The following is a 15,064-nucleotide window of genomic DNA, read 5'->3' as shown; positions in this document are numbered from 1 at the left end:
GTGGGCTAACAATTGCCCAAACGGGAGCACAGAAAACTAAAGTCCAAACACTTGATATGAGAAAAAGAAGAAAAAGGTTTTCAGCTCACCGTTAGTTGCTCGTTCTTGTGCTGGCAAAGGAGTTTATTCGAAGTTAGGCAGAAGAAAAAATCGCATGCCGCACCAAAAAAGTTTTGTTGATAAAAAACAATTAATTTTTATTTCATGAAAAAATTCTTAAAAAACACAGTAGTACACTGGCAAAGAAATAGTGAAACAACCTGATTGGCTTGTAGTGGAAGAGAAAAGGCTGGTGGATCGCCTACGCGTTTCGGGCGTAAAAGCCGCCCTTACTCATGGCTGGTCTCAAGACAAATGAGGTATGAATATATAGTCCTATCCTGCCTCCACGTCAGTGCACTAATGATGTGCACATGGTGGGGAAGGAGGACTTCAAACCTTAAAAACATACAATAAAAACCTTCATTAAAGAGACAAAGTAGAAAATATCAAACGATTATTGGTCATATATAAAATATACATGTATACCTCTTTATAATTATAAGAATGTTACTCCACATACGTTTTATGGTTTTCGGGAAGACTATTTCCGGAAATACGTCATTGGCTAAGTTGTTGCATGGACCGGAAGTATGCTTCCGATGTTCCCATGACAACATGAAGCTACAATCATCGGGACTCCTGAGTTGACTATGATTTTTTTGGTGCGGCATGCGATTTTTTCTTCTGCCTAACTTCGAATAAACTCCTTTGGTCCGGGAGCAGCAGCCAGCACAAGAACGAGCAACTAACGGTGAGCTGAAAACCTTTTTCTTCTTTTTATCATATGTTGGAGGCCTGTTATTTTTTTTTATATTGTCACTGAGGCCTTTTATTGTAATTCTGGTAAGAGAAGTGTGGATGACATTTTTCCAGGCCTCTCTGATTCTTCTCCATTATCACTTCTCAGCTACTTCTTAGACTTCTAGTTCTAAATAATGTGTGGTGTCCTGGTCAGTAGGTACTACTGTCACTTTCAACCAAGTTTTCAGGAAAATAAATAAGAGAAAAATCAATTCCCAACTTATAGAGGTCTTATGATGTGACTTGGGATTCAGCCAGAACAGTTCCCTGCTCTGCACTGATGAGGGCCGAGTACTTTATAACAGGGGCAGCCTGGCAGTCAGCCTTAAATAAGACCTGTCACCCCCAAAAAGACCCCAACCAAACATGACCCCCATAATCCCCTCCTCAGCCTCTTTCTATATATGCTAAATTTATTTTAGGAAAGTTGTTCCTAAAAGATCTGATCTCTTACCAAATAAGTGGTCGGATCCACGTATCTCATGGCAGTCAAGTTTATTCATGAGGCGGCCGGCACTCCTCTGTATGGTCTGGCCGACACTCCCCCAACACCTCTCCTCCACGGCCCTGTTTCACACTGTAAGAGAACCCGACAGCATTGCATATGTTGTGCAATTGCTGCCTGATCCCCTCGGTGTATATATGCAACATTCGGCCAGTGTTGTGGCCGGTGATAGGTCCACAGACATGTGCTATGTTCTCAGGAATTCATTATACACAGATGAGGGCGCGCCAAACTGACAATGGCTGTGGCCGCGCCGTGCTTATTGACAGGGCTGGTGCATGATATGGCCGCACTGCGGAGAGCCGGCAGTGGTAGCGCAATATATGCGATGCTGCCGGTTTCTCTTACAGGTCCCTGCTGAGAGCACAAGAGAAGGGAAACAGAGGGGCGTGATGGAGGAGTGTCGGCCAGACCATACAGAGGAGTGCCTGCCCCCTTATGAATAAACCGACTGCCAGCGCAGGAGAGGCGTGGATCCGACCTCTTTTTGGTATGGGGGTCATGTTTGGTGGGGGTTTTTTTTGGGGTGACAGGTCCTCTTTAAAGTGGTTTTCTCAAACTTCAATGGTTAAATGCAGCAAGGTGTTTGAGTAGATAAAAAAAAAAACACACATTACTTAGCCACCTGTTCCCATGCATGCCATATGATAAATAGTGCTTTACAGCCTGTGATCATACTACTGGCCTCAGCGGTGAACCTCATGTGGACTGCTTGTCACCTCTTAGGTAAGTCAGTGTTCATGTGGGGGTCACTACTGAGACCATTTATTGGTGCAGCACACACCTCCCCAACAGAACTGCCAGAGTTAAAGAATAAGGGGACCTGTGTGACTATATAGGTAACCAGAAATTTGTAGACATTCCCCTTTTCCACGTTCATTTATGCAGCTTTAATAACAAACTATAAACACAACAATTTCTTTTTTTAATATAAAACATATTAGAGGCGGCAAAGCTCTGATATTTTAGGCATCGATATGTAATCTGATTTCATACTTGACACCGTTGCATAGTAATTGATGGAAAACGCATTTAGTTCGGACGTGGGAGTTTTTCTTCGCTGGGAACAATAAAGGCGAGATGAGGTGTTGGCCTTTTCTCACCACAAGTATTCAGCTATCTCTCCTCTGGATTTCAGACAATGCAACAGATTTTCCTAGCTTTATATTGTGTATTTTTTAATATAAATAAAAGAAATTTATTCTTTGCCTTAATTGCCTTTCACTTGGGTGAAATAATTAGCATTTTATTTGCCAAGTGATTTTCAACATTTTTTGTCTGTTTTTTTTTTGCCTAAAACAGTGTCCACATGCCAAGGAAAAGTTTTGTATGACAGTTGTTTTACTGCTAAAACATAATAGCTTTAATTTTTCTGACAAGTGTGTTACAATGTTACCCTCTAATCAGTCAACAGTTTTAAAACTTGGAACACAAAAATCTGGAAACAAACCTTTGGACAAGGGCTACTTCTTAGTTTAGGAATGTGTCATCACGCTGCTTCTATACAGTACTTTGCATATTTTTTTTCTTTTTAGACAAAACAATATAATGAGTTAGAAGCCAACGTCTGTCTCTAAATACCTGCATATAGGATTCATTAAACAGAGTAAAGATGTATTTATACAGAATAACCTGTATTTATGTTTTTATTCTTCTTACTTTGGTTCTTCCTTTCCTTCCTCCTAATCAATTTTTACATTTCTGTAAGTTAATTTAGTTGTCAAATGACTAAATAGCTTTGTAGAGGGAATAGTATTGGAATAGTTCATCACAACAGACGTGCTAGAGTATCCGGAATACAAGCCCCATACTGATTATAAACAGCGTTGCTCCTCATGAATACACTGGACTACCATTTGTCTCATTTCCAACTTAGGTTGCTCTACAGTCAATACTGGCTAATAGAGATGAGCGGTGTGATTTTAGTCCAAACGACCTGGAAATATTTGTGGATTGCCAATGGAGGAATTTGATGCCCCTAGCAACTAACCATGCCTATTAATGGTCAGGTCAACACCTCTGGCCAATCCTAGTCATGGCTAGTTCCAAGGGGCTTTATTTTACCGGGTTGAATGCAAACCAGGTTCGCTCATCTCTACTCGCTAATCTGGATGATGAGACCCTCTATATAGGATATCTGCCATGTCCTTGTTATGCAGGCTGTACAGTGCTTTCTTTGCACGAAGGATGATCAAGTTTAAGAATACAATGGAGTAGATGTATCAAGATCAGTGTTTCAAGATCAATGCCTAGTGTAGAATAACTATGAGTGTTGCAAATTGAATTTCATCTCAACAGCATTAGTCTAGAAAGGTAAAAAAAATCCCACAAAATCATAATGTCAAAGTATTAATCCTAAAGCCTCTCTCAGATGAACGTATGATTTATCCAGTCCTGTATTTCTGTCCTGTATGAATCAGTACGGTATGGCAACCGTTCGTCTGAAAGATTATGTACCGTATTTTCCGGACTATAAGGCGCACTTAAAAGCCTTGGATTTCCTTGGAAATCCAAAGTGCGCCTTATGGTCCGGTGCGCCCTATATGAGGGCAGCGGACCCTACTTACATAGGTCCCCGCTACCGGAGGCAGCAGATCTCCAGCGGGAACTGCAGACCACGCGGCACGAACAACTTCTGCCGCGTGGTCTGCAGTTCCCGCTGGAGATCTGCTGTCTCCGGTAGCGGGGACCTATGTAAGTATGCCATTCTCCACCTCCCCCTCGCCTTCCCCGCTCACCTTCCCCGCGTTCCGCGTCTCTTCTCCGCGTCGCGTCCCGTCGGGTCTCTGCTCCGCCCCCAGACCTCCGCCACGCCCCCGACCCTGCGCCTTATAGTCCGATGCGCCTTATATATGGAATTATTACATATATAAGGCGCATCGGACTGTTGCGCCTTATATTCTGGTGCGCCTAATGGCCCGGAAAATACGGTATGCTATTACAGTATTATGTTAGGAGTGTATGGATAAAGATCATGGGGTTCAACCAATCACAGAGAAAATTTGGCTTCCCCTTCCCTTGATGTTATCAACCCCCCCGCCTCCCCCAACAAATTGTTAAAATTCAAATCCTCTTTCCTAGAACGCATTTCTAAATAAATAAAGTTATAAACATGTTGGTTATGCCTACTTCTCAAAATGTCTGATCTACCGTCACACTATAGCGCTTTAGGGCGGCATGGAGTGAGCAGCACTTCTGCCTTGCAGCACTGGGGTCCTGGGTTCGAATCTTACCCAGGTCAGCATCTGCAAAGAGTTTGTATATTCTCTCCGTCTAAATAAAGAATTATTATTATTATTTGACTCCGGAAATGGAATCAAAGTGCCTGAGGGGATGCCACATGCGATCGTATATGCGTTTCTATAGGAACGCATGCGTTTGGCAACCGACCCCCGGTGTCTTGCATTTAGACACTACAAGACCTCAGGGGCTGGTTGCTGATCGCATGCGTTTGCATAGAAATGCATATGCGATGATCCGTGGCACGCCCATGTGATGGCACCCTAATGGATAAAATCATCCAAACAACTAATATTTTTGCAGTTTTGCCACCCATAAAAATTTTTATAAAAAGTGATCAAAAGGTTAAATACTGTGTGCCAAAGTATGAAACCGTTTCAGGTTTTAGAATATGGCTATAATGCAGTTTTGCAAAGTTTAAATTTTTTTTTTGAGGTTTCAAGACATACAAAAATTATAAAGATGTGTTATCTCCATGGTCCAGTGACCTAAACAATAAAGGGGTCGGGTCTTTTGGACCACATAGTGAAAGCTGTAAAAGCAAATCCCGCTATAAAATGATGCAACAGCATTTTTTGTTAATCCCACCAGTTTTTTTTTCTATACCTCATATGTCTCAGTAAATGAAAAAATAAATATATGGCTCTTGGAATGCAGAAGTGGAAAAACTGAAGTTGATGCGGTTTTAAAAGTGTTAAAGAGAGTCTATTAGCTCTCGTCTACCCATTTTAACGGCCAAGTCAACTGATACTTATGTGCAGAGTAGTACTCTTGCAGAGAAAAACTAAGTTGGTTGAATGTGGCATCATCGGAGCTGCACCAGGAGCAGGAGAGGAGCCAGCAGCGGTACAGTACAGTACAGCTGACAAGTACTTACCACTCCTGGGTTCTCTACTGCAGGCACTCTGCTATGGGTCCTGACCTCGACACATGCATCCATTGTCAGGAATCAGAGTGCTGCAGCAGGAGAGGACCCTGGAGCAGTGATAACTTCTCAGCTGCACTCAGCGCTATCCGGCCTCCTGCTCTAATGAACACTTCCATCATGTTACATCAGTTATGGAAGTGCTCATTGGACTGTGACTGCCAGCAGGGTGTAGACCACTACTCACGGCTTGACAGGCTGCATGTGGCCTGTTTATGCTGCTTATGCATCCCTAACTCCCCTTTTAGTTGAGATTAATGTGGCTGCTCTTTATGTACATGCTCAGGAGTGAAACATGTATGGTATATAATAAAAAGCTGATTTCAGCAATATGACATTTTGGTTTTATAATATTTTCCGTGTCTTCTCACAGCCTTTCATGAAGTGTCCGTCTATCCAAAGAAGGAGCTGCCATTCTTCATTCATTTCACAGCTGGGCTATGTTCCTTTACTGCAATGCTAGCACTTCTTACACACCAATTCCCAGAGCTTATGGGAGTTTTTGCAAAAGCTGTAAGTATTAATGAACTATAAAATTATTAATTATGAAGCTACTAATGTACATAAACCTTTTCAATACCCATTTACCCAATGCTGCATTTAATTTATCGCATCACAAATGAAGAGTTTTTACATAACCCCATGATTTTATCATGCTACATGTGCACGGTTCCCTTGATAACTTCAAAAAACCCACAATACAGAGAGAGCTTGAATTTTGTATTTTATATTGTGATTTGGATTCTAATGTAAACCAAATTTTTCAAGAGTTGTGCAACATTTGGTAAGTTTGACACATATTCAACATCAATCACAAAATGTCTCACACGTGAAAAGGTTTATCCAAAAACATGTTCAGTGATAAACCAACCCAATTAACCATGTTGAAATTCTTAGTGATTGATCTTTCTTTTTTACAACATCTGCCATCAGGACTTAGTTTTGACATTCCCAAACATGTTGGATGGTCAGCTTCTCCTGTTGACATTGCCTGATTCAGATGGCAATCTTTTAAAAGAATCCTTGATCTACATCGTTGATTAACAAATTGCCGAATATATAGCATGATTTTCACCATTCTTGGAGTAGGCTTGAAGGTTACAGTCAGGAGTGTGATTTTCATATACAAGTGTGCATATCTCTGTGTATGTGGAATCTAGAAACACACTACTTGTGTAATATTAAACTGAAGATTATTCTCTTTAAAATGACACCAGAACTCTGTGTTTGTTGTGGTACAGAAGTTATAGGTGTTTGAAATATGCCATCCTCCACCCAGCTGAAGATAGAGCAGGAGGAGGGAGCGTCAGGAAAGCTGGAGCTGACAGTTTGAATGTGCTACAAACTGCTATATGGACAAGAGGGGCTCATTTAAGGAAAGTGCTAGACAGGAGAAGTTGGAGCTAATGATTATGAAGACTAGAAATTCACAATAAGCTTTAAGATTGTTCCAGACGACAATGACATGATTATACAAGTAAAATATGGATTTTTATTCGTAAAAAAATAAGAGATCCCCTGAAAATAAACTCTTTTTTTTGGAGCAAAAGTGATAAGAGATTGTCATATTTTTTTGGGAAACACCATAAGCTATACATTGCAGAAAGGCTTTTCTCTAATTGTCTTCTTTTTTATGGTGTGTTTGCTCCTTTTGTTTTTTAGGCTTAATCTGTTAATTTCATAAACATACCTCTTCTTTCAGTAAAATGGCAAACACACGGCTCATGACAACTTTGCATCACAGTGGTTGTATTAGTGGTGAATTGGTTGTGTGTCTGACACATGGACATTCTAATACTCGTTTCCATAAGCTCCTTAACTCCTTAGCGCATTGAGCTGTACATGTATGTCTGGAAATCACCGTATCCTGACAGGCATGTTCGTCTTAGCGGTCGCACAGGCTAAGAAGCAGAGCATATTACTAACATATTATTTTTATGGTACAAAAACCCTGAAAACCCCCAAACCAGAATTACTGATTTTCTTATCTCCACCAAAAAAGAGTTATATTTTTAAGACTATGATGCGCATCGGATTATAAGGCTCACCATCAATAAATCAACAATCAATAAATGACTGCTAACACTTCTAGGTTCATATATAAGGCGCACCGGATTATAAGGCGCACCTTATTATAGGGATGAATGACCAGCAGGTGGCAGACCTGTGCACAGTTCAAGGCAGCTGTTGTCTGTAAGTACGGTTCATATTTAAGGCGCGCTGGACTATAAGGCTCACCTTTGATTTTTGTGTGCCTTATTGTCCGAAATATACGGTAATAAAATATTATCAATTAGCTATTGAAAACCCCTAAATATTGTACCTGAAAAGTGGATCAAACTGTTAAAAATAAGCCCCCATATGTCTAAATTACAAAAAAATGAAACCCTTTATAGCATGCGAATCTGCTCTGAATGGCGCTCCTTCCGTTCTGTGCCCTTTCATGTGCCATACAGAAGTTTACCAACACATGTGGAATATCAGTACACTTGGGAGGAAATTGGATATCAAACTTTGTGGAGCTTGTCATCATTTAAACCATGTATTTTTTTTTTGGACAATACATTAATTTTGGCCCAAAAATCAATTTGTAAATTCCACCTCCATTTTGTTTAAACCCATGTGAAACACCTAAAGAGTTAACGAACTTCTTAAAAGGCACCTGTCATCAGGTCTCTATTTCTGTCACCACTACCTGTTGGAGCAGCGCACAAGGATCCATCCCATCCTTTATCTAGTTACTTCATACATTAATCATTATAAAATAATCTATTCTTTATTATGTAAATTAGGCTGGTCACATGGTCAGAGGCAGTGATGTCACTCCTGTTACCCCTCCCCTCCCCTCTCCTCCCCCTTCTCATGTCTGTGTGTAATGTATAGTAAGGCATTGCTAGTGTCTGTGCTGCATCTGCTGACATGCTGCATCCTCCTAGTACACATGTAAGAGACACAGACATCAGCTACACAAGTACCTGACATGTTCTGCTATAACATGGCTGCCTGGAGCTGTTGTATCTCTCCTATACACACACAGGCTGCAGGGGGCGCCAGCACCAGGAAGCACATGGAGGAGCCATCACACCATTATACAGACTGTCAGTCATGCACTGGGGGTGTGGCTGTGCCTCCCACTTATGAATAAGCCGGACAGCTTGAATATGCTAATGACTCATTGGACATCTCACAGGTCATTTGCATAAAGATTTAGGACCTCATTGCTTAAGTTTACAGGCATGTAGAGGGGCGATGACGGGACAGAGGCAATGCTCTCTAATGGCAGTTTAGAAAATATATTTTGTTTAGGGGGTTATTTTGCCTTACGGGTTCTCTTTAAAGTTGGTTTTTCATACATTGAGAAGTATAGTTTCTATAATCGGGTAATTTACGGGGTTTTACTAAGGCCGTTTTTCGTCACATGTTGTAATTCATGTTAGTGGTAAATATTGGTTAATATGTTTTGCGTTTAAAAAAAAAAAATTCTTGCATAATTTTGACATTTTCTAAATTTCTAGTTTTAAGACCCAAATGGGTTAATAACTAACATTACAAATTGAATGTTGGTTTTCCGTATTTTAAAGGAGATTTAAGTTTAGACTTTTTAGGGATCATTTATGTTTTTAATGAACTTTAAAATGTATATTAGAAACCCTATATTCATCGCTCCATTTTCGAATCTGCACCTCTAACTATTAAAAACTGCTTTTAGGAAAATTGTTAACCCTTTAAGATCTTTATAGTAATTAGAACGGAATGGTGGTAAAATTTATATCCCATGGTCCATTGTTCAGCCACTTTGTCATCGATATATTAAGTCTACTCGTGGGCCACTGACAGTAGATTTCCCAAGCTGCAAATTCAAGAAGGAATAGGACCTGCACTATAATTTGCAGCTCAGGCAGTCAGCTCACACACAGAGCTGTGGAAACCATGGCCATGTGTATGAGCCCATATTTCAATACATTGAATCAACATATAGTACACAGACAAATTCTTTTGTTGGTGTGCATGTAGCCTCACTATGTTAATGAGATACCTATGAGATATTATGATTGATTACACATGCATTCTTTGTTCCATGAGTGTGCATGTGTATTTTTCACTTACAACCCTGACCTGTACAGCATTCAATGTAGCTACCTGCATGTCTACTCCAATGTGTCTATAAATTGTTTTCTCATACGAAGGCATTAAAGAGGACCTGTCACCCTCAAAAAAGGGCACTGGGAGCTGCTTACTAAAGTAAACAGCTCCGAGTGCTAAAACAGACGCAGCATTGGTACACTGCTAGCATTATCGGAAACCTCCATTAACGCTAGCATACACATGCTGCGCTGTACACTAGAAACGTCAGACTACTTTGAGGAGGGCGGGATTATGGGCACGACTGCGGATGACGCAAAGCAGTCTCGCCGGCCTATGGAGTGGCAAGCCCTCCCTCTAGTATATAGCGCGTCAGTGTCTGCTAGCGTTATTGGAGGTTTCCGATAACACTAGCGGTGTAACACTGCTGTGTCTTTTTTAGCACTCGGAGCTGTTTACCTTAGTAAGCCTCTCCTAGTGCCGTTTTTAAGGGTGACAGGTCCTCTTTAAACAGTGTAACAGTAGTAGAAGCAATAAAAAGGAGTGTTAAAATAAGGTGTCACTATTCTCTTTATAAATGTTTTGAAAAAAGTAACTCCACTAGTGCTCACCTTCCTGTAGATAACATGTAGACAGGCGGATAAGCATATTCCCAGGCAGCCTGGCATCCTCTGCTCTGTGGATACCAGACGGGAGCCAACTAGTAACTCTTTTTATGAAGTCCATCACGGTTTTCCGGATTGGAAATACATATTTAAAAGTGCTATTAAAAGATTGAACACCCCAATAAAGATTAGCCACAGCTTTTAAATATCACTTTGCACCTGGAGGGGTTAAATTAACAAAACATATTTCTTCCTGGATCTGTGTACTAATTTTTGTCAAAGCAGTTGCAGGCCTGGCAGTGGGGCCTCCTTTCTCCAAACCTTCTGCTATGCGTTAAGTGAAAAAATGCAGTTGGACATGGCTGTGATTAATTCCCCGGCAGTCCCTTGCTGGCTGTATTGTAAGCATGGGCTTAGCTATCTGCTCCATCAGTTCCTCTAGGACTAGGTTAACTGGATTGCACTGCTTTGCAGATGAGCCTGAAATGGGGCCTGGAAACCCAACATTATCTTTTGAAGGGAATGTTTCCACTGTGTACATCCACCTTTATGGTGTGAAACAAACCTCATGTTTGAGAAGGGTTAATAGAGAACAAAAGCATAGGAACTTCTAATCAGCTGTGTGTAACGGCAAGGAAGAGGTTAAGAGCTTGACAATCAGAATTACATGTAAAAACATTCTTGAGAAATAGGTAGCATGGGATATAAACATATATCAAACAGAAGAAAATTCCTTACATATACTATTGCCAAGATAAACTGGTAGTTTCCAAGCCCCCTAAACAAACCCTGCTTACAATCAATTTAGTTTTCTCTATAAACACTGTCTTTTGTCTGTCTGAGAGAGAAAGGAGCATGGACAGCCTCACAGCCATATCTGTACATACCGTCATTACAAGTCTGTCGTTTGTAGGGAGCATGGGCTCCCAGCTTCTACATGTGTGATATTATGGAAGTAAGTTATGCAATGCACATGCCGTTTTCACTTTATACCTTGGAATATGAATGGATCTCATTGGATACACGGCTTTTGGCTATGTAACCTATATCTTACACGGATGTGCTCCCACTATGCTGTAATAATGGCTAGAGGCTTCTCAGCCTATTCAGGGGATCTGAAAAACGTTTCATGTCATATTTGGAGATCCATATAATTTACTGATACTCTCCCCAAGGACTATATTAGTGTTTAAATATTTTTCCTTTTAGATATCGAAAGGTTAAATAATCTGAAACTTACATAGGATTATATTATATATATAATCTTTACCTAGTATTACAAATACAGCTCCCTCCCAATTCATTCTGTAGGTTTTACACACAGCCACGGTTTCTACTGCCCCATGTGTGAGCTGACTGCCTGAGTTTTGGCTTGGGCAGACTCTATTACTGTCATCTACTATACATATAGGCGAACCTCTCGTGTCAGCAGTGGGGAACTAGTAAGCATAGCCTGTCAGCACTGCCTTAGTACAGCACAAAATGTCCTGGCTATGCTTGTTGATGCTCACAACAAAAATTTGCAAATACAGAACCTATGAAGTTCACTTTCCATAGTGAATAAGTTTATTAGGATATAGACATTAAATGGGTTTGCCCATGAATTAAAGTTCTCAAATGCTAATCCCCTAGTGGTGATCACACAATAAACAGACACATTATGATCTCTCTAGTTCTGATTATGATCTCTCTAGTTCTATGTGCTGACAATGTGGTTAGATCATCAGAGTACAGGGTTTATGTACACTTTTATTTAGCTTCAGAACATTCTACTAGTATCCGACACATAGTAATAGAGAGATGAGACATTCCCAGCTCTGCTATCTCACCTAATCTATAAAAGACACTGTAAGCTCTTCTATAGAGACCTGATCTGTCTGTAGATACTAGAGCAGTGATGGCAAACCTTTTAGTGGCTGAGTGCCCAAACTACAACAAAGACCCACTTATTTATCGCAAAGTGCCAACACAGAAATTTAATTTGTGATTTATACTCCCTTCTCTGTCACAGTTTTCATTGATACCAGCACAGGACACCAATAAAGCAGAAAATAGTCCCAGGTAGAGCTGTCACTTTAAAACAGCAAGTCCTGGGCTGTCTGGGACTGCAGGAGTCATCTCTGGTGATGGCCTGAGTGCCCACAGAAAGGGCTCTGAGTGCCACCTCTGGCACCAGTGCCATAGGTTAGCCATCACTGTACTAGAGTAAGTCTCTGTTGCCTGCTGACAGGAAGTGCCTGCTCTTGTAATGTGGTAGGGGAGAGGGGCATGGGGCAGAGAGCACTGCAGTGTGCAGAAAAGAGAGGCTATTCATAGGAAGTCAGATGATTTACAATCTGATCCAGGGACAACCATAATTGTAAACACCTGGACTGATTGGAATTGGAATCATATCTGTGAAATACTGTATTTTTATTAATAACAGTAAACTAGAGAATGTGTTATTTTGTTATCCTGAGGATATTTAAGAATCTTGTCTTTGGGAATACCCCTCTAAAGAGCACCTATCAGGGCAATTTGGGGACACTAAACCATCCACAGCTCCTTATGGTGTGAGAAAGTGAGAGGTGTTGTGTGGGAAAACCGCTATCTGTCTTACAGGCAGATGAAATGCTGGTGGTAAAAGCCCTGGGTTTGTCTGCAGTAACCCAAGGGTTAATGCAGACATGATGAGCAGGAATAGTCTGTTTTGTCTGTGTTGGCCTAGCTAACACAGACACATTTGTAATGTCCGTACTGGGCCTGCTTATTATGGAGTAGGGGTAGGCTGGTAGTGGGACTCCTACTCCACCCGGGCTTCGGTCCTGGGCTTTTGTATAGCCCACAGGTGCAGGTCACAGGCCTCGTTAGGGTCTGATTTAGTCTGCAGGCCAGAAGCAGTAGGGGAGGCACTACCTGGAGAGCTGAAAGCGAGATTGCATTCTGACAGCAAAGGTAACTGAGAGCCTCCTGTCTTGCTGCTGGCCAAGAGCGTGTGCCAGGCAGCCTGGTACCTGGATAGCGAGGGTCCTCCAAATGTATTAGACAGCGCCTAGCCGGGCAGGAATTACTTTTATAATGTTTTTGCATGTGCCTAAGCCAAGGCTGAATTTGTGTTCTGTTTTGCAAGTGTGAATAAACACTTACGTTGGACTTTTAAACCTGCGTGTGTCACTGCTTCCTGCACTGCTACCAGTCAACTACCAGAGCAATTCCCCACAATGGACAGAGGGTTTATTGCTTCAAATCGTCCTTTAGCTAGTCCCTCTGTGCCCACTAATAAAATAAAAACATTCAAACTTACTTTGTTCTGATGTTCTACTTATATTTGTTATCCAAGGCTTCCTTCCTTCTAAAAAACATTTTATTGATTATGCTAATGAGCCTAAATGGCTCTGACTGTGTAATCTAGCAGCAGCAAGAAGTAGATGGTGAGCGGAGACCATCTCTGATCATTATGACAGCCTGTGAAGTAACAATACTGAGCGGCTATGGAAACACCCACCAGTACCCTTTAGGCTAATAATTGTAACAATTGTATTAACAAAAAGTTGATTTTAGAGACCATGGATCTATGAGTAAGTGTCCTGGCTTATTTGGTGATAGATTTCCTTTAAAGTATAAAGGGAATACATTGGGGCACATTTACTAAGAATGGTTCAAAGTGTGGCTTCACTGTGTATAATGGCGGGTGCACCAGATTCATGGTTTCTGGCGCCTGTTCTTCATGAATCTGGTGCTACCTGAACTGGCCCGTTCTGTCTGTCTGACATTTGCCTGAGCACCAGAACACCCCCTAATTTGTGTCACATGATGCTAACTGTAGCATGCAAGTTATTTGTGGTTAAGACACTTCTTAAATACCTGAAAGAATCCACTAGAAAGAACGTACAAAGTCTGCTAGAAAACTGGCACAAAGCCCTTCGCAAATGTGCTCCATTGTGTTCTTCCATGCATGATGGTTTCATCCTAGCACTGGTTAAACCTTTGCTAGATGAATTAATAACTGGCCAGCAGCAGGTAAGTGTTTTATCACTTTTTTTGCGACCTACTTTTATAGAAATTTCCATCATTTAACATGAGTATATAAAATGCCTGTTTAGTGGATTTGCCATCGTGCTGAATGACGCCTTCAAAACTAGGAGATGATATGAGTAGTTACAAGGCAGAAAATATATCTAAGTTGAGTGTGGGAGGAAACCGGACGACCTAGAGGAAAACCATGCAAACAACTTTGCAGGTAGTTCACCTGGAATCTGTTTTATGTCTCATAAATAATTAGTACCGATGATGCAAGTATTCATATCGTCAAAAGCTAAAAAGCCCTAAAAAATGTTATGTGTCTTGGAAAGAATAAATACAAAAATTAGAAAAATACCGAAACAGATGTTGCATCAATGTGGAAAGTATGTGAAAGTCAGGTTCCCACAGTGACAGCCGGGACCGCAACTATTACTATCTTGGCTGTGTGTGTTAATGATGACTGCTGTGTCTCCAGGGCATTACTGAGGCGATCGTTGCTACGGCAGCCATGAGGTCCGATGAAGGACCCCAGGACTGCTGGCAGTAAATGCCTGTTGGTTCGTGCTTTCAGCACTAACTAGCAGTGTTGTTGTCAGCCTATGCAAGATGCTGACTATGAAATATTCTGCAATTCATTAGTATCAAAAGATCACTTTTTTATGTCCCATCCTGGGACAAAATAGAAAAGTCAAAAATGTTTAAAAAGAAAAAAGTACAAAAAATTATTAAAAAAGTAAGTCCCCTGATGCCCCATCTCATATAAAAATCAATGACACCATAAAAAAAGGAATATCACCAAAAAACATTTAATTTTCGTTATCGCCACTTTCATAACAATCCGTACCCAAACTGTGCGCGCTG

The 15,064-nt window shown here is 41.0% G+C and overlaps 1 protein-coding gene across 5 annotated transcripts in view; it reads left to right on the top strand.

The window, feature by feature from the left end:
- ST7L (suppression of tumorigenicity 7 like) overlaps window positions 1-15,064 on the top strand; it is a 98,722-nt gene that overhangs the window by 67,822 nt on the left and 15,836 nt on the right. For 4 of the 5 annotated variants that reach the window (XM_072137607.1, XM_072137611.1, XM_072137608.1 and 1 more), the window contains one exon: window positions 5,887-6,026. In XM_072137607.1, coding sequence (XP_071993708.1) covers window positions 5,887-6,026 — 140 coding nt within the window. Of the gene's footprint in view, window positions 1-5,886; window positions 6,027-6,754; window positions 7,061-15,064 lie in introns of those variants that run through there. The other variant, XM_072137610.1, reaches the window with a different exon arrangement.

Source organism: Engystomops pustulosus, chromosome 2 (genome assembly GCF_040894005.1).
Source record: "Engystomops pustulosus chromosome 2, aEngPut4.maternal, whole genome shotgun sequence".
In the NCBI taxonomy this organism is placed as follows: Eukaryota; Metazoa; Chordata; class Amphibia; order Anura; family Leptodactylidae; genus Engystomops; species Engystomops pustulosus.
This window is presented reverse-complemented; position numbering and strand designations above follow the sequence as displayed.